General features: G+C 40.0%; 1 protein-coding gene across 1 annotated transcript; it reads left to right on the top strand.

The window, feature by feature from the left end:
* Positions 1-6192: 6192 nt before the first annotated feature.
* Positions 6193-7774, top strand: LOC121997542 (UDP-glycosyltransferase 89B2-like). Its single transcript, XM_042552010.1, has one exon. It carries the CDS (start codon positions 6227-6229, stop codon positions 7661-7663), a length of 1437 nt encoding a protein of 478 aa, XP_042407944.1. The 5' UTR covers positions 6193-6226; the 3' UTR covers positions 7664-7774.
* The last annotated feature ends 13176 nt before the right edge of the window (positions 7775-20950 follow it).

The following is a 20950-nucleotide window of genomic DNA, read 5'->3' as shown; positions in this document are numbered from 1 at the left end:
ACAATCAAATCACAAGGAAAAAATAAAACAAAAGAACACAACTTCGAAAAACATATTCGAAATACTAGAACGTAAGCCTCTTGTATTTGGTATTATTTCCATAAATAACTAGTATGATGCGGAAATAAAAATTACTAGTTATACCTTATAGAAAAACCTCTTGATCTTCTATCGTATTCCTCTTCTAACCTCGAACGTTGTGTGGGCAACGATCTACCGAGATGAGAAACCACCAACTACCTTCTTCTCCTCCAAGCAAGGTTCGGCCACAAAGGAAGAACTTCACCAAAGAAGAAAATCAAAATACTAACCAAGCTCCAAGAGATGCTAGCTTTCTCTCCTTCTTCTTCTTCTTCTCCAAGTAGTATCCGGCCACCACAAGAACTCCAAGAGGGATGAAGTATTCGGCCACCACAAGAGGAAGAGAGGGAGAGGATGATGGTCGGCCACAACACCAAGGAAAAGAGGGAGAGAAAACAATAGAGGTTGTTCCATGAAGCCACCCTCACCCCTTCTTTTATATTCCTTGGCCTAGGCAAATTAGGAAATTTAATTACAATAAAATTTCCTCAATTTCCTTGTCATGATTTAATTGAAAAAAAATAAAATAAAATTTCCCCAATTACAATCTCATGGCCGGCCACATCATTGGAGAACAAATTGGACAAGTTTTAATCAACAATTAAAACTTCCTAATTTGTTTCCGGAAATTTAAAAAAAAAATTCTCTTTAAAAATCTCTACATGGTTAATAAAAAGAAATTTCCATAATTTTAATTTTACAATATGTGAATAATTTTTAAAGAGAAAATAAAATATCTCACCAATCTACAAATAAGGAAAGAGATCAAATCTCTTTCTTTAATCTTTTGTAAATTTTACAAGAGAGATAATTTTAATTTAAATTCTCTTTAATAAATTATTTCTTCCACATAATAAAAATTAAAATTAAAAATTCTTTTTAATTTTATTTTGGCCGGCCCTACTAGCTTGGGTTCAAGCTAGGGCCGGCCACCCAATCTTATACCTAGGCCGGCCCTAGCTTGTTCCCAAGCTAGCTTGGCCGGCCCCTATTGGGTGGGTATAGAAGGTGGGTATAGGTGGGTATAGAACTCTATAACTAAGAGGCTACGATAGGGACCGAGAGGAGGAATTGGTTTTGGTCTCCCGATAAAATTAAGCATCCCGTGTTCGCCCCGAACACACAACTTAATTTTATCAATGATAATTCATTCCACTAGAGAACTATCATTGAACTACCGCACCAATCCCAAATTACATTTTTGGGCTCCTTCTTATTATGAGTGTGTTAGTCTCCCTGTGTTTAAGATATCGAATGTCCACTAATTAAGTGAGTTACTGACAACTCATTTAATTAATATCTAAGTCCAAGAGTAGTACCACTCAACCTTATCGTCATGTCGGACTAAGTCCACCTGCAGGGTTTAACATGACAATCCTTATGAGCTCCTCTTTGGGACATTATCAACCTAGTATCTCTAGGACACAGTTTCCTTCTATAATCAACAACACACACTATAAGTAATATCATTTCCCAACTTATCGGGCTTATTGATTCATCGAACTAAATCTCACCCATTGATAAATTAAAGAAATAAATATCAAATATATGTGCTTGTTATTATATCAGGATTAAGAGCACACACTTCCATAATAACCGAGGTCTTTGTTTCTTTATAAAGTCAGTATAAAAGAAACGACCTCAAATGGTCCTACTCAATACACTCTAAGTGTACTAGTGTAATTATACAGTCAAGATAAACTGATACCTAATTACACTACGACCTTCTAATGGTTTGTTCCTTTCCATTTTGGTCGTGAGCTACTGTTTATAATTTATAAGGTACTGATAACATTATCTTCTGCATGTGACACCACGAGCTATGTTATCTACAATATAAATTAATTGAACAACTACAAACAAATGTAGATAATTTGACCAAATGTGATTCTTTATTCAAGACAAATGTTTACAAAAGCTTAGGCTTTCAGTATACACTCCAACACAAAGAGTATCAACGATTCGAGAGTGTTCTAAATTACCTTTGGGATACATGGTTATACCCTTACAAAGAGCGATTTGTTTCGGCATGGGTTGATACATGTATGCACCTTGGGAGCAATTCAAATCAAAGGTATAGTCACTTTATAACTTTATTATTTAAATTTTGTTCATTATTATACTATTTCAATTCTTTTCAGTATTAAAACACAATGTATTTTTTTTATTACAGGGCAAAGTCTACACATGCGAGACTGAAGTTATATTTGGGAGACACCATGTCATCCCTACAGACATCTTTTGAAAAAATACATAAGATGTTGAGAATTTAGTTCGGGGATATTAAGAAGTAGTTCGAGAGATCTCTCAACATTCCACGTCATCAACATTTACATTATGACATTTTCAGTCAAATAAGGTGTCGGATTTCATTAGAGGCAATGGAATTGATTTCTGGTCAGCTAAAATACATTGAGGAAATATCTCACTAGCTAATCGGTAGATGCAACTATTATATCAAAATTGTATACGAATTGTCATGCGAGCATGATCTTACACATTGTCATTACTTTTCCATTCCAATTTCGCTTCAGAGTATCAACGCTCATTAGAGGAGATTGTCGATGCACGTATATCAGTTTAATAACAAGGGAGCACAACCTAACAGGACATCCCACGTTGTTGAGATATTAGATGGGATGGATCCACATATGCGAGAGCATATGATAGACAAGTTTTTCGATATGATAGATCCATCTCAAAGTACAGTTCGAGTCTCTTCATACAACACAGAACGTAGAGGTCAACCTACGGGTAGAAATGAGCAAAGTGGGTGTCGCATACCATCTTTTGCAGATACATCCACTTCAGGATCTAGGATCTCTCAACCGACTGCAACATCTCAAGGGAGAGGAAGATGTAGAAGGGGATCGAAAGTTTGCAATACTCAAACGACCCATGATCACTCTCCAGTTCCACCCATCCATGATACTTATATTGAGAAATTACCTGTGCCTCTATAGCGTTATATTTCTCACATTGTTGATGTTCAACCTGATGGTCATTATGGATTCAGGGCAATAGTTGCACTAATTGAGTATGGCAAAGAAGGTTGATTTTAAGTACAATTTGAGCTTATAGAAGAGATTCAACAAAATAAAGATCTATATGATCAACTTTATTCAGATCAAAATTTGATAACCAATCTATTATTCTCATTAAATTAGTTCGAGCCGTGGCCACCAGAAATGTATTGGATGGACTCTATGCCTTTGGGAATTGTTATCGCATCAAGGTACAATCTTGTACTACATACATTTGATGAGAGTGTTTGGAGTTGTTTTACTCATTTGCCATTAAGAACTCTTCCAGTTCCAAACCATGAGCGTCAAGAAATAGCTATTGCTCATGTTGACAATCACTTCGTATAAGTTTTTTTACATTCTCATTACCCTCTACCACCCATTCCAACATGGTGGTGGCAACATTCATCGTATGAAGCTAAAAGATGGGTCACTCGTTATAGGACACGTGTTCATATGTGGTACGAAATAATAAGTACACCACCACCAAACGCATCAGGAGTAGAATTTGGAGGCAATATTAATTAAATTTTTTAGTTTTATATATTTCTGTATTTTTTTTGTATTATTACATGTACACTTCATTTGAAAAAAAAATATTTGTTCCTAAGTTACGAATGTATGCACTATTAATTGTCAGTATTTTACAAATAATAACTCCTAAAATTTATAACTAAAAATAAAGAAAAGATTATAAATATATAAAAAAATTATTAAAAAAAATAAAACTCATAAAAAAATTGATTAAAAAAATAAAATAAAAAAAACAAAATTTAAAAAAATAATAAATTGAAAAAAATACAAGTATTATGAAAAAAAATAATAAATAAAATTAATTAAAAAATAAAGTTATATAAAATTTAAAAATAAAGTATTGATAAAAATAATAAATAAAATTAATTTAAAAATAAAACTAAATTAAATTTATATAAAATTGTAAAAATAAAATATTAATTAAAAAATAATAAATAAAATTGATTAAAAATAAAACTAAATAAAAATTAAATAAAATTGAAAAAAAAATACTGTATTGATAAAAAAATATTAAATTGAATAAAAATTAATTAAAATTAAAAATATATAAATATGAGAGTTATTTTTAAATAAAAATTAAATAAAAAATAAATAAAATTTAAAAAAGAAAAAGAGGATAAAGGAGTCATTTGTGGGAAAGGCGAAACGCTCGCCCCCAGCGTCCCCGCCGTACCGGACACAAGGTCATCACGAGGGAGGTAAATCGCAGCATCCAAGCGAGCATGTGACGGTGTAATACAAGGATAGGGAATTTATTCCCCAGCTGTCCCTAGGATCGATTCTGCGACCTCATTATGACAACATCCGTCACATATCAACTCGGATAACCCGCGAGGTCAGATAAAAAAGTCATTTGAAAAGGGAGGGGGGGGGGAGAGAGAGAAAAGGGGAGGGGATGCTTTCAGTGGGTAAATTACTTTTCCCACCCCCATCTGACAGCACCCCCTACCCCCTCCTCTCTCTCTCCCTGCTAAATGACACTTCTACCCTTCTTCTTTCAATTTTTTCCCCATTTTTACTTAATTTTTATTTAGTTTTTAATTAATTTTATTTATTATTTTTATCAATACTTATATATATATTTTTAATTTTATTTAGTTTTATTTTTTAATCAGTTTTATTTATTATTTTTATCATATTTTTTAAATTTTATTTATTTTTATTTTTTAAATCAATTTAGTTTATTATTTAGTTTATTTTTTCAATTTTATTTATTTTTATTTAGTTTTATTTTTTAAAACAATTTTATTTATTATTTTTTATGAATTTTTTTTATTTTATATAACTTTTAACATATGTCAGAATCTCTCCCTTCCTTAAAATTATCTTCCTAATTCGATACTTAAATTATCCCTATCTAAATCTTGACAAATGCCAAAATTTTCTCTCGCTTTAAATTATCCCTCCTTTCTAACTCTTGACAAATGGCACATGTCAAAACCTCTCACTCTTTTTAAATTACTCATCTTCCAACTATTGACACTTATCAAAACACCACTATTTTTAAATTACCCCTCTTCAACGCTTAACATATGTCAGAACCTTCTATCCCTTTAAATTACCCACCTTCCAATCCTTGACACATGTTAAACACCACTCTCCCTTTAAACTACCCCTTTCAACCCTTGATAGATGTCAAAGTCTCTCCTCCCTTTAAATTACCCTCCTTCTCACTCTTGTCACATGTTAAAATCTTTCATCCCTTTAAATTATCCTAATTTTAACCCTTGACACATGTCAAAATCTCTCATTTCTTTAAATTATCCCCTTCTAACTTTTAACATATGTCAAAATTTTTCACTAGTATTTTTATTAATTTCAAATATATAATTTTTATTTTGATCCATATTTTTTTACTTTTCAAAATTTTTACAAATAATAATTCTTACAATTTTTCACTAGTAAAATTTTTACAATAAAATATTATAAACATAAAAAAAACGTAAAAAAATGATTGAACAGACAAAAAAAATAAAATGATTAAAAAAATAAAATCAATAGATAAAAGGGGAAAACAAATGGACAATTGATTAAGAAAAGGATATAAAGGTCAAAAAGATTTGGTGAGCCCGGGAGGTGAGAGTGCAAGGAGGGGAAAAGCCAGGCCAGATCCTCTGGACCACTTTTGTGGTCCAGAGGATGTTCCCTTATCATGTATTGGTGGGGATGCATGGTCTCTATCTATTTTACATGTGGGGATCATACATCCCTACCAATGTATGATAAGGGAGCATCCTCTAGACCACAAAAGTGGTCCAGAGGATCTCCTATCTGGAGAAGCAGCTCTCTTTCAGTGGGGGTGGGGGGAAGCAGCTGTCAGAGAGTCAGGATAGATTGGACAGATCAGAGAAATCGTCCGATTCGATAGAAAAGATAAAATGAAAAAAAGTATGTCAATTTGGTAAAATATTAAAATAGATCCGCTTTTGACAAATTGTTGATTAGATTTCTTTCTCTATGTCTTTTTCTGAAAATTGAATTCCTTCTGTCCGTCGCATATCGGTGGTCCCGGTCCCGGACGTCTCAGTCTCTTCTTTGAATTTATTATGCGGTGACCAAAACGACTATACCTCGTGGCAGCCAGATAGATGGCGGACGAGCAGCGAGTTCATTTCCACAAGAAGTTTCCCGAGATGGCGGACGAGCAGCGAGTTCATCTCCTGTTGGTCCCGTTCCCGGCGGCGGGTCATATGCTGCCTCTTCTAGATCTCGCCGGCCTCCTCTCAGAAAGCTTCCACCCCGCCATCATCGTCACAATCGCCGTCACACCCAAAAACGTCTCTCTCCTCGCCGCCCGCTGCCCCGCCGCCTCCCCCCTCGTCCTTCCCTTCCCCTCAGACCCAGCCATCCCTCCAGGCGTCGAGAACGCTCACGAAGATCCCTCTACCGACGTTCGCCTCCTTATGCGCGCCTTCGCCGGCCTCCATCTCCCTCTCCTCCGCTGGGCCCAGGACCATCGCCCCACCGCACTCCTCTCCGACTTCTTCTGCGGGTGGACCAACCTCCTTGCCGCCGAGCTCGGCGTTCCTCGCCTCGTATTCTCCCCCTCCGGCGCGCTCTGCCTCTCTCTTATCCACTCGCTCTGGCGCCGGATGCCAAAGAGGAACAACCCTAATGATCCCGTCGAGCTCATACTCTTCCCTGATCTACCTGGTTCGCCGCTCTATCCGTGGCGCCACCTCGCCTCCAACTACCGCCTGTACGTCGAGGGCGACCCGCTGTCGGAGTTCGCTAAGGAATTGTACCTTGCCAACCCCCGCAGCTGGGGCTTTATCTTCAACACCTTCACCGAGCTCGAGAGGACTTACCTCCACCACCTCCGGCATGATCTAGGGCACGCCCGCGTCTGGGCCGTGGGACCCCTCGCCCCGCCGCCGGGGACCTCGGTCGGATTGGAAGAGCGGCTGGCAGCTTGGCTCGGCGGATCCCCGAAGGGATCCGTGGTATACGTGGCCTTCGGGAGCCTGGCCGAGCTGTCGCCGGCGCAAGCGGAGGCGCTGGCGGCTGGGCTGGAGCGCAGCGGGGCTCGATTCGTGTGGGCGACCAGGGGGGCAGTGGCGATGCCGGTTGGGTTCGAGGAGCGCGTGGCGGGTCGGGGCCTCGTGCTCGCCGGGTGGGCGCCACAGGTGGCGATTCTGAACCACGCGGCGGTGGGGGCGTTCATCAGTCACTGCGGGTGGAACTCGGTACTGGAGGCGGTGGCGGCGGGGGTCTCGCTGCTGACGTGGCCGATGACCGCCGACCAGTTCTTCAACGCGAGGCTGCTGGAGGAGGAGATAGGCACGGGGGTGAGGGCGTGCGAGGGCGGCGAGGAAGCCGTGCCGCAACCGGAGGAGCTAGCGCGTCTGGTGGCAGAGGCGGTGGGCGAAGCGGGGAGGGCGCGAAGGGAGAAGGCGCGGGAGTTAGGGAGAAAGGCGGCGGAGGCGGTGTCGGAAGGCGGCAGCTCGGCCAGAGATTTGGCGGACCTTGTGGACAAGCTGTCAAAGGTTGCAATAGATCAAACAGTTGGACAGCCGAGAGTCTGACAAGACAAATCTTCTGAAAAAACCCTTTCCATGCAGCTCAAGCTGTTTTACTCAGTCCTGTTTCATACTTTCTCTACTACTTCAACTGAACAATTCAAGCTGTTTTACTTAGTCGTGTTGCATACTTTCTCTTTTACTTCAACTGAACAATTGATGAATGCACATCCCTCTTCGAGCTTGAAACTTAACCTCTAAGAAAAAACTCATGTAATAGAATGACATGCACACCAGTCTATGATGATCAAGTAAACCATACTAACAATAATTAATAAACAATTATATAAAAGATGGTTTTTTTTTCAGACCTTTGCTATGGGAGTGAACCACTCCAACACATTACTTTCCTTCATCCAAGCCCTAAGTGGCAGAAGTTTCCTTCATAGTGGATAATGTTTCTAGTGGTGGGAGCAGAACATGAGTGATCCTCTCCAAAATTTGAGAAGGTGAAATTGTCAGAATGACGTGTCTGAGATGTTGACTGCATCTCCATAATCCGGATATGGTGAGCTATCTTCTGCATTGACCAAGTCGTCAAAAGTTCTCTGGTCAACAGTATCTGTAGCCAGCAATAAGGTTGTCTCGGTCCCTGGTATCTCGATACTCGAGGCGTATCCTACGAATATATAAGCAGTTGAATAATAATAAAACACTGAAATAAATACAAGATGAGTGCGGTGGTGTACCCTAGCCCCGGGGGCGCCCGCAGATGGATCGATGAGCTGGTCGTGATGCTATTGAGTCATCGCGGCCTTGAAGGGTAGATGAATGTGAGTCAGCTGAGGAGCCGGATCTGACTGTTTGGAGTCGAACGCGCCCTAGATCCGAGAGACGACATGTAGGCAGTAACACACCGACCAAGATATGACTGTGGCACGCAGGTCGAAACAAAGTAACAACTCGTAGGCCAAATAATACCAACAAAGTAACAACTCGTAGGCCAAATAATACCAACAGCTCACAATCATAATAGTGTTGCACAAGCCGACATAAGAATGAAATAGCAGCTTGATGGTCGGATCACCGTGGTAGTTCGAGGGCGGTCAGATCATATCAATAGCACATAAACACACGGATCAGAGGTTGGATCGACATCAAACCTAAGGGCAAGGGCACTAGACGATCTGATCTAGCGACGAGGCTACGGGTAGTGATATTAACGCTGTGAGGTCGGCCGACCGCTGCCGCTGGAGGTGATGGTTGTATGAGGGATAGGGAAGGCAAGGGGATGCCGAGAGACCGAGCCTCGCCGAACTTGCGTGGTCGCTAGAAGAAGAGGTAGAGGTGTCCCCTTGGCGGTGGCGGTTGTGTCGGCGTTCCCCACAATCCCTTTGCGTGAAATGGCCGGAAGCGAAGAAACGAGATAGAGGGAGAGAGGCGCATGAGCCTCCAACGAGGTGGCGGCGAGAGTCTCCGTTGAGGCAACGCCGAATGGGGGTGGCGGCGTGCGTCCCTTGCGGCTGCGGTGGCGGCGAGGAAGAAAACACAACAGTCCTCACGCGAGGCGCCCAGAGGTGTCTGCTGACGAGAGAAGAGGGAAAGGAGAGGAGATGTATGGTGGCTCGCCGACAACGAGGGGGCAAGGCGACTGCGGCGACGGTAGTGGGGTGAAGAGGAAGAGGAGAAGACGGCGTCGGTGTCGAAGGAGAAGGGAGGAGGTGGCCCCAAAGAGGTCATCATCGACGGATCTCCTCGGCAGTGCCGGTGACGACGAAGGAGCTCCTCCTCTGGTTCCTGGTGGCGGCGTAGGAAAAAAAAATGAGTCCCCTCTACATGAACAATGCCTACTCCATAAAAACCCCAAAACCCTCAATATGTGAAATGATAAAAATGCCCTCCCTTCCACCTACCCTTATCTCCTCGTCGCATCACAAGTCTCTCCTTTAAGTCTAGTCGAAGGAGACACGAGTCCGACTGACTAGGCAATCCATCACAAAGGTTGAATTGCTCTCGATATCATAGTCAAATCGTTGAATCCATCGTATAATGTCACATGAGTGGTCGTTATAGTAATGGTGTCGTACGAGAGATGGTAGCGACGTCAAGCCAACCAAGTCTATAACCAGACCGATACCGAGCGAATGGCAAAACGTCAAGCGAGCGACAAGTAAAATGATAGTCGACCGAGCGACACGCGGGATGCCGAGCAGACCAAGCAAACGAGCGGGTGATGCCGACCGATCGACTGAGAAAGTGTCGGCTAGTCGACCGTACAATGTTGACCAAGACATCTAGAGAATGTCGAGCGTTCGCCCGAATAATTCAAGCGTGTGGTTGAGCGGACGGCTAAGCGATACCAATCAGGGTGACTACGAGAGGGTTGATCGAGTGGCCCAGAGAATGTCGATCGGGTGATCGTAAGATGCTAGCCCGATAATCAAGTAGTACTGAGTGGGATGATGCCGAGTGGAAGAGGATCGTGAGAGCGAAAAGCACGACGTCAATGTTGGAGTGTATACTGAAAGCCTAAGCTTTGTAAACATTCATTATGAATAAAGAATCACATTTGGTCAAATTTTCTACATTTAGTTGTAGTTGTTCAATTAATTTATACTGTAGATAATATAGTATGTGGTGTCACATACAGAAGATGATATTATCAGTACCTTATAAATTATAAACAGTAGCTCACGACCAAAATGGAAAGGAACAAACCATTAGGAGGTCGTAGTGTAATTAGGTATCAGTTTATCTTGACTGTATAATTACACTAGTACACTCAGAGTGTATTAAGTAGGACCATTTGAGGTCGTTTCTTTTATACTGACTTTATAAAGAAACAAAGACCTCGGTTATTATGGAAGTGTGTGCTCTTAATCCTAATATAATAACAAGCACATATATTTGATATTTATTTCTTTAATTTATCAATGGGTGAGGTTTAGTTCGATGAATCAATAAGCCCGATAAGTTGGGAAATGGTATCACTTATAATGTGTGTTGTTGATTATAGAAGGAAACTGTGTCCTAGAGATACTAGGTTGATAATGTCCCCAAGAGGAGCTCATAAGGATTGTCATGTTAAACCCCGCAGGTGGACTTAGTCCGACATGACAATAAGGTTGAGTGGTACTACTCTTGGACTTAGATATTAATTAAATGAGTTGTCAGTAACTCACTTAATTAGTGAACATTCGATATCTTAAACACAGGGAGACTAACACACTCATAATAAGAAGGAGCCCAAAAATGTAATTTGGGATTGGTGCGGTAGTTCAATGATAGTTCTCTAGTGGAATGAATTATCATTGATAATATTAAGTTGTGTGTTCGGGGCGAACACGGGATGCTTAATTTTATCGGGAGACCAAAACCAATTCCTCCTCTCGGTCCCTATCGTAGCCTCTTATTTATAGAGTTCTATACCCACCTATACCCACCTTCTATACCCACCCAATAGGGGGCCGGCCAAGCTAGCTTGGGAACAAGCTAGGGCCGGCCTAGGTAAGAAATTGGGTGGCCGGCCCTAGCTTGAACCCAAGCTAGTGGGGGCCGGCCAAATTAAATTAAAAAGGAATTTTAATTTTAATTTTTATTATTATGTGGAAGATATAATTTAAAGAGAATTAAAATTAAAATATCTCTCTTGTAAAAGATCTATAAAAGATTAAAGAAAGAGATTAGATCTCTTTCCTTATTTGTAGATTGGAGAGATGTTTTATTTTCTCTTTAAAAATTATTCACATGTTGATAAAATTAAAATTATAGAAATTTCCTTTTATCAACCATGAAGAGATTTTAAAGAGAAATTTTATTTTTTAAAATTTCCGGAAACAAATTAGGAAGTTTTAATTGTTGATTAAAACTTGTCCAATTTGCTCTCCAATGATGTGGCCGGCCATTGAAGTTTGATTTGGAAAATTTATTTTATTTTTCTAAATTAAATCATGTCAAGGAAATTGAGGAAATTTTATTGTAATTAAATTTCCTAATTTGCCTAGGCCAAGGAATATAAAAGAAGGGGTGAGAGTGCCTTCATGAGACACAACATCTATTATTTCTCTCCCTCTTTTGTTCCTTGGTGTGGCCGGCCAACCTCTCCCTCTCTTCCTCTTGTGGTGGCCGAACCCTACTCTTCCATTGGAGCTCTTGTGGTGGCCGGATACTACTCGGAGAAGAAGAAGGAGAAGGAGAGAAAGCTAGCATCTCTTGGAGCTTGGTTAGTATTTTGATTTTCTTCCTTGGTGAAGCTTTCTCTTTGTTGGCCGAACCTAGCTAGGAGGAGAAGAAGGTGATTGGTGGTTTCTCGTCTCGGAAGATCGTTGCCCACACAACGTCCGAGGTTAGAAGAGGAATACGGTAGAAGATCAAGAGGTTTTTCTACAAGGTATAACTAGTAATTTTTATTTCCGCATCATGCTAGTTATTTATGGAAATAATACCAAATACAAGAGGCTTACGTTCTAGAATTTCGAATATGTTTTTCGAAGTTGTGTTCTTTTGTTTCTTTCTTTTCCTTGTGATTTGATTGTTCTCTTTGGTTAACCTAAAGTTATTTTAGGAAATTAAATATTAGCTTTCTATAAAAGGTTTTGTCTAGTCGGTGGTGGTTGCTCCCATATCCAAGAAGGTCATGTGCCTCGCCACGTCAATACTGGGAACCAATTATGGAAATTAATATTTAATGGAATTAATAACTTAAGGAGACTTGGATCGAACGTGTTAAGTTCCGCAGGAGATCCAAGTCAAAACCTAAAAGAATAAATAGATTAAGTTTTGGATCAAACGTGTTAAGTTCCGCAGGCGATCCAAAATTTAATTTAAAAGAACACATGGTAGCTAGGAAAAGGTTCAGACCTTTGTACAAAATTTTTGTACAGTGGAACCTATAGGTTTTCCGAGTAGCAACCAACAATTGGTATCAGAGCTAGGGTTTTGCCTCTGTGTATTTTGTATTTAGTTTAATTATGCACATGTCATACATAATTTAGGCAGGTTAATAGTAGGATGTGCTAACTTTGTGGATGCAGGATCCAACTATTATGGCTTTTAGTTATTATATGTGTGATTGGACCCTTGGACATGTCAAGGGCATTTAAATGTGTGTGCATGATTGTATTCAAATACAGCAGGAGCTGTATTTAGTTTTATTAGGATTTTATTTTTGATCTAGATACATGTACATTCCTTTTATGGAATATAGGATCAAAATGTAAAATTCTATTTATGTCGCGGATCGAATCTTGCAAAGCGTGGAACCTTCGAGGCGCAGCGGAACAAGGAGCAAGATGGATGCGACAGCTAGACCCGGTGGCGGTGGCCAAATATGGCAGCAGCTTGGGATGACAACACACGGATGACAACTAGAGATAAAAGCCATAATAGTTGAAAATTAGTTTCTCTATTGCTTTTATATTATGCTGTGTGTACATGTTAGTTTACAAGTAAAGTAGGCTAGCATAGTTAAAATTCCTCATTTATAAATAACTAAGTGGGAGAGGGTTTTTTAAATAAATCTCATGGTCTCCATTACTAGTTTGTAAGTGATGCAAACAAGCTTGCGCGTTGGCTCTGAGTGCCTTCCTCCATAACGGATGAGCTTGTTTGCGGATCACTAGAACAGACTTCCATTTTTGGATGACTATAGGAAGTTAATTAAGAGCGTGTGATCTTCCCCAACGGAAGGGGCATAATCTTATTAATGGACTTAGTGTCAAGTAATGGTATACACTTAGACACATCTAATAGTATCCTCCCCATCGGAGTCACTACTATTATTTGTGTGACCAAATGATACCAACTATTAATTTTATTTGTCAAAAAGTTAGGTTGACAAGATAATAAAATTAATGGGTTAAAACCCTCCTTTTACAAATGTTGAATTTGTATACGTCCACACTAACGTGGCATACAAAATTCACGGTGTTTTGAGGTGTTGGTTAATTTAAAATAGTATTGTTTGAGGAATCAATATTATTCTAAATTTAGAGTTCTGACTAAAAGTTATTTGTGATTCTTAGGATGTCTTTCAACCCACTGTCAATCATACTTCAACAGAATAGACTTACTGGACCAAATTACATATATTGGAAAAGAAACACGGACATTGTTCTTCTTTGAAAGCTATAAATTTATCTTGTGGCGGTGCGATGCACCCTCTTGGTGAATCTACCCAAGAGGAGATTGAATATCATAGGAAATGGGTAAGCGGATGAGATGGCACGGTGTTACATTTTGGCTTCAATGTCAAATGTATTGCAACATCGACATCAAGATTTACCAACGACCTGTGATATTATGAACAATCTCAAGGAACTCTTTAGTCATCGGATAGGGCTTCTAGGCAAGAAGCTATGAGAAAGATAATGACGACCACCATGCAAGAGGGACTCCTGTGAGGATCATATCCTAAAGATGATGGCTTATCCGAATGAGATACAAATCCTTGGAGGAGAAATTGATAGGAAACCCAGATCGATATGATCCTCCAACGCTACCTAGAAGTCCGACTGAACTATAATATGAATAAGAGGGTTTATTCATTAGCGGAACACTTCAAGCAGCAGAAGGATTATTTCGTCACAATGCTCAAATTCACTATGCTGAAAATGGTTCTACTTCTAAACCGAAAGGAAAGAAGAAGAAGAAACAAGCTGGTTCAGCAAAGAAAGTGAATAAATCTCAGAGAACGGGATTTAAAGCTGGAATGAAGAAGCCAAAGGGCAAGTGCTTCATCTGTAAGCAGGCAGGACATTGGAAGGTGGACTGTCCTCGTAGGAACCAAAACAAAGGTATATCTCATACTCTAGTTGTTAAAACATGTTTAACGGTGTTATCTACCAGCACATGGTGTGTAGATACGGGAGCCACTGATCATGTCTGCAATTCCTTGCAGGGGTTCCAGGAAACCCGATGACTATCTGAAGGAGAAATTACCGTCTATATGGGCAATGCTACTAAGGTGGCAGCTGTTGCAGTGGGAGACGTCTACTTATCTTTTAGTAGAAATAGAAATTTGATTTTAAGAAATTGTCTTTATGTACCCAGTTTTAGAAAGAATTTAATTTCAGTTTCTAAACTGTTTTTAGATGGATATTCAGTTTCTTTCAGTAATGATGTAGTTATTAAAAGAAATAAAGTGATTATCTGTTCTGGTGCATTAGTTGGCAATTTGTATACTTTAAATCCAATTTCTTCCACAAAGCAAAACATGGAAATTTATAACTCATCTTCTAACTCTAATAAGAGAAAAGAACCTTCGGAGATGAACCAAGCATATCTTTGGCATCTAAGGCTTGGTCATATTAACTTAAGTAGGATTCAGAGGCTTATAGCCGATGGACTTTTGAGTTCATTTGAGTTGGAAAATTTTCCAACTTGCGAATCTTGCCTGGAAGGTAAAATGACCAAGAGGCCGTTCAAGGCCAAGGGGTATAGAGCCAAAGAAGTGTTAGAATTGGTTCATTCTGATTTGTGTCCTATGTCTGTCGAGGCAAGAGGAGGTTTTGAATATTTTGTCTCTTTCATAGAGCGATTATTCAAGATATGGATACATTTACCTAATGCGCAGTAAGTCCGAGTGCTTTGATAAGTTCAAAGAATACAAGGCGGATGTGGAGAAACGACTAGGTAAAAGTATCAAGACACTACTCAGATCGTGGTGGCGAATACCTCTTAGGAGAGTTTAGGAATTACTTATCGAGGCCGGGATTCAATCGCAATTGTCTGAACACCCCAGCAGAATGGTGTAGCAGAGCGAAGGAATAGGACTCTTATGTAGATGGTTAGATCAATGATGAGTTATTGAATTACCAAATTCGTTTTGGGATATGCTCTGGAAACAGTATCGTTCTGAACTTAGTACCTTCTAAATCAGTTTCTTCTCCCATAGAATTGTGGAATGGGCGAAACAGTCTAAGACATATTCGGTTTGGGGTAGTCCGGCACATGTCTTTGAAACCGGATCTTGATAAGTTAGAATCTTGTCAGAAGTTTGCGTGTTTGTAGGATATCCCAAAGGAACGAAAGGTGGTTTATTTTATAGTCTAAAGACCGGAAGGTCATTGTTAGCACCAATGCCCGTTTTTAGAAGAAGACTATATAATGGATCACAAGCCCAGTAAAGTTGTTTTAGAAGAACTTAGAGAGGACACGTCTACTTGAGTACAGGACAAGATGAAGTACCACAAGAGACCGCAACACGTGTCACATGATACACAACCACAGACAGTGCCTCGTCGTAGTGGGAGGTTGTAAGGAACTGAAAGATTCATGTTTTGGGAGAGTCTTGGATTGGGTAAACATGAACTGATCCCGGACATATGATGAAGCACTCCAAGATATAGATGCAGCATCTTGGCAAAAGGCGATGAATTCTGAAATAGAGTCTATGTACTCTAATAAAGTCTAGGAGCTTGTAGAACCACCTGATGGTATAAAAGCCGTTGGATGCAAGTGGATCTACAAAAGGAAAAGAGGGACAGACGGGAAGGTAGAAACCTTCAAAGCTAGGCTTGTTGCGAAAGGGTACACTCAGAAAGAGGGAATCGATTATGAGGAAACCTTTTCACCGGTAGCCATGCTTAAGTCTATCCGGATACTCTTATCCATTGCTGCTCATATGGATTATGAGATTTGGCAAATGGATGTCAAGACAGCTTTCCTTAATGGAAGTCTTGAAGAGAACATCCATATGAAGCAACCAGAAGGGTTCATTGAAAAAGGCAAAGAGCATCTTGTGTGCAAGCTCAATCGGTCCATATATGGACTAAAGCAAGCTTCAAGATCTTGGAACATCCGGTTTAATGAAGTAATCCAGTCATATGGATTTATTCAAAGTCCGGATGAGTCTTGTGTATATAAGAAGTGTAACGGAAACGTGGTGGTATTTCTTGTACTATAGGTAGATGATATTTTGTTAATTGGCAACAATGTCAAGGTATTATCAGACGTAAGGGTATGGTTGTCTAAACAATTTGATATGAAGGACTTAGGAGATTGTGCACACATTCTGGGGATCAAAGTTATAAGGGATCGTAAGAAAAGAATGTTGTGTCTGTCCCAAGCTTCATATATAGATACAATCCTTGCTCGTTTTAACATGCAGGATTCCAAGAAAGGTTTCTTACCTTTTAGACACAGAGTAGCTCTATCTAAAGAGATGTCTCCAAAGACGTCGAAAGAGATAGAGGACATGAAAGCAATTCCTTATGCTTCGGCTGTAGGAAGCCTAATGTATGCAATGCTATGTACGAGACCTGATATCTGTTTTACCGTGGGCATGGTCAGCAGATATCAGAGTAACCCTGGACAAGGACATTGGACTGCAGTAAAGCATATATTAAAGTACCTGAGAAGGACTAGAGATTATATGCTAGTTTACCAAGCAGACGATCTGCTTCCTGTGGGTTACAGGATTCGATTTCCAATCGATAGGGATAACGATAAGTCTACATCAGGCTATGTGTTTACTTTAGGAGGTGGAGCCATTTCATGGAGGAGTGTTAGCGAAATGCGCTGACTCAACCATGGAAGCTATGTGCAGCCTCAGAGGCGGCTAAAGAAGCAGTATGGCTCAGGAGCTTTCTAATGGACTTAGATGTGATTCCTGGTTTGCCCAAAATCATCACAATTTATTGTGATAATAGCGGTGCAGTTGCAAACTCGAAGGAACCACAAGCTCATAAGGCAAGTAAACATATAGGCTAAGTACAGATACGAGATATTGTGAAGCGAGGAGAAGTTGTCATCGCTAAGATTGCATCGTGGATAACCTGGCGGATCCTTTCACTAAGGCCCTTAGGTGAAAGCTTTCGATCGGCATGTGGAGGGAATGGGAATCAGATGTATGGTAAAAGATATGGCAGCTTAGTCATTAGTATAAGTGGGAGATTGTTGGAGTGTATACTGAAAGCCTAAGCTTTGTAAACATTCATTATGAATAAAGAATCACATTTGGTCAAATTTTCTACATTTAGTTGTAGTTGTTCAATTAATTTATACTGTAGATAATATAGTATGTGGTGTCACATACAGAAGATGATATTATCAGTACCTTATAAATTATAAACAGTAGCTCACGACCAAAATGGAAAGGACAAACCATTAGGAGGTCGTAGTGTAATTAGGTATCAGTTTATCTTGACTGTATAATTACACTAGTACACTCAGAGTGTATTAAGTAGGACCATTTGAGGTCGTTTCTTTTATACTGACTTTATAAAGAAACAAAGACCTCGGTTATTATGGAAGTGTGTGCTCTTAATCCTAATATAATAACAAGCACATATATTTTATATTTATTTCTTTAATTTATCAATGGGTGAGGTTTAGTTCGATGAATCAATAAGCCCGATAAGTTGGGAAATGGTATCACTTATAGTGTGTGTTGTTGATTATAGAAGGAAACTGTGTCCTAGAGATACTAGGTTGATAATGTCCCCAAGAGGAGCTCATAAGGATTGTCATGTTAAACCCTGCAGGTGGACTTAGTCCGACATGACAATAAGATTGAGTGGTACTACTCTTGGACTTAGATATTAATTAAATGAGTTGTCAGTAACTCACTTAATTAGTGGGCATTCGATATCTTAAACACAGGGAGACTAACACACTCATAATAAGAAGGAGCCCAAAAATGTAATTTGGGATTGGTGCGGTAGTTCAATGATAGTTCTCTAGTGGAATGAATTATCATTGATAATATTAAGTTGTGTGTTCGGGGCGAACACGGGATGCTTAATTTTATCGGGAGACCAAAACCAATTCCTCCTCTCGGTCCCTATCGTAGCCTCTTATTTATAGAGTTCTATACCCACCTATACCCACCTTCTATACCCACCCAATAGGGGCCGGCCAGCTAGCTTGGGAACCAAGCTAGGGCCGGCCTAGGTATTGATTAGCTTCAACCCAAGCTAGTGGGGGCCGGCCAAATTAAATTAAAAGGATTTTAATTTTAATTTTTATTATTATGTGGAAGATATAATTTAAAGAGAATTAAAATTAAAATATCTCTCTTGTAAAAGATCTATAAAGATTAAAGAAAGATTAGATCTCTTTTCTTATTTGTAGATTGGAGAGGTGTTTTATTTTCTCTTTAAAATTATTCACATGTTGATAAAATTAAAATTATAGAAATTTCCTTTTATCAACCATGAAGAGATTTTAAAGAGAAATTTTATTTTTTAAAATTTCCGGAAACAAATTAGGAAGTTTTAATTGTTGATTAAAACTTGTCCAATTTGCTCTCCAATGATGTGGCCGGCCATTGAAGTTTGATTTGGAAAATTTATTTTATTTTTCTAAATTAAATCATGTCAAGGAAATTGAGGAAATTTTATTGTAATTAAATTTCCTAATTTGCCTAGGCCAAGGAATATAAAAGAAGGGGTGAGGGTGCCTTCATGAGACACAACATCTATTATTTCTCTCCCTCTTTTGTTCCTTGGTGTGGCCGGCCAACCTCTCCCTCTCTTCCTCTTGTGGTGGCCGAACCCTACTCTTCCATTGGAGCTCTTGTGGTGGCCGGATACTACTCGGAGAAGAAGAAGGAGAAGGAGAGAAAGCTAGCATCTCTTGGAGCTTGGTTAGTATTTTGATTTTCTTCCTTGGTGAAGCTTTCTCTTTGTTGGCCGAACCTTGCTTGGAGGAGAAGAAGGTGGTTGGTGGTTTCTCATCTCGGTAGATCGTTGCCCACACAACGTCCGAGGTTAGAAGAGGAATACGGTAGAAGATCAAGAGGTTTTTCTACAAGGTATAACTAGTAATTTTTATTTCCGCATCATGCTAGTTATTTATGGAAATAATACCAAATACAAGAGGCTTACGTTCTAGAATTTCGAATATGTTTTTTCGAAGTTGTGTTCTTTTGTTTCTTTCTTTTCCTTGTGATTTGATTGTTCTCTTTGGTTAACCTAAAGTTATTTTAGGAAATTAAATATTAGCTTTCTATAAAAGGTTTTGTCTAGTCGGTGGTGGTTGCTCCCATATCCAAGAAGGCCATGTGCCTCGCCACGTCAATACTGGGAACCAATTATGGAAATTAATATTTAATGGAATTAATAACTTAAGGAGACTTGGATCGAACGTGTTAAGTTTCGCAGGAGATCCAAGTCAAAACCTAAAAGAACAAATAGATTAAGTTTTGGATCAAACGTGTTAAGTTCCGCAGGCGATCCAAAATTTAATTTAAAAGAACACATGGTAGCTAGGAAAAGGTTCAGACCTTTGTACAAAATTTTTGTACAGTGGAACCTATAGGTTTTCCGAGTAGCAACCAACAGTCAGTGTCCCGAGTGGGTGCGAGGCTCATGCGACCGAAGGGCATAGAGCCCACAGGATATCTTAGTCTGAGATCAGTGAAGATACTTCAGTCCTAAACTAGTGGTTATATGATGGTCTGAGATCAGTGGAGATACTCCCGTCTGAAATCATTAGAGATAGCTCAACCCCAAGCGGGGGAGATAAATGCTTTGATAAGCTGGTTTGTAACCAGTGGAGACTGTTTGACCCCGAACGGGGGAGATAGGAGATTCGATATGCTGGTCCAAGACCAGTGAAGACCGCTTGACCCCAAACGGGGGAGATAGGAGATCTAATATGCTGGTCCGAGACCAGTGACAATCGCTCGACCCCGAACGGGGGAGATAGGAGATCTGATATGTTGGTCTGTGACCGGTGAAAACCGTTCGACCCCGAACGAGGGAGATAGGAGATCTGATATGCTGGTCCGATACCAGTGACGATTGCTCGACTCCGAACGGGGGAGATAGGAGATCTGATATGTTGGTCTGTGACCAGTGAAAATCGCTCGACCCCGGACGGGGAGATAGGAAATCTGATATGCTGGTCCGAGACCAGTGACAATCCCTCGACCCCGAACGGGGGAGATAGGAGATCTGATATGCTGGTATGTAACCAGTAAAGATCGCTCGACCCCGAATGTGTTGGGTTTTTCGGGCCACGAAAATCGCTTTTTCGCGTCGCGGAAACCCCGAATTACCCTAGCCAACGGATCTCGTGCGAAGAAAAATTCAAAAACATACGAGTATGAGTTACAAAAACTTCTAGATCTACACGATGAAGATCTTTACCCTTGTTGCGTGCCCTTTTGTGTATCCCGCTCGTCCTCGGTACGCCGGATCTCGAAGTTGTCAATGTAGACAACTCTCTACACGTATCCACACGAACACACTAGGTGGAGGTGACCAAAAACCAAGGTGTGCTAGCACCTATGTGGTTCGGCCAAGGAAGGAGGAGAGGGAGAGCTTGAGAGGAAGAAGATGCAAAATTCCACACTTGAATCAATTATGAAAATCAATTCACACCCCATTCAAAATCTGGCCGGCCACC

Source organism: Zingiber officinale, chromosome 6A (assembly GCF_018446385.1).
Source record: "Zingiber officinale cultivar Zhangliang chromosome 6A, Zo_v1.1, whole genome shotgun sequence".
NCBI lineage: Eukaryota > Viridiplantae > Streptophyta > Magnoliopsida > Zingiberales > Zingiberaceae > Zingiber > Zingiber officinale.
Note: the sequence above shows the minus strand (reverse complement) of the source record. Positions and strands in the feature narration are given on the sequence as shown.

Excerpts from the sequence above, each read along its gene's own strand:
- LOC121997542 (XM_042552010.1), top strand. The coding sequence starts at position 6,227 with ATGGCGGACGAGCAGCGAGTTCATTTCCACAAGAAGTTTCCCGAGATG.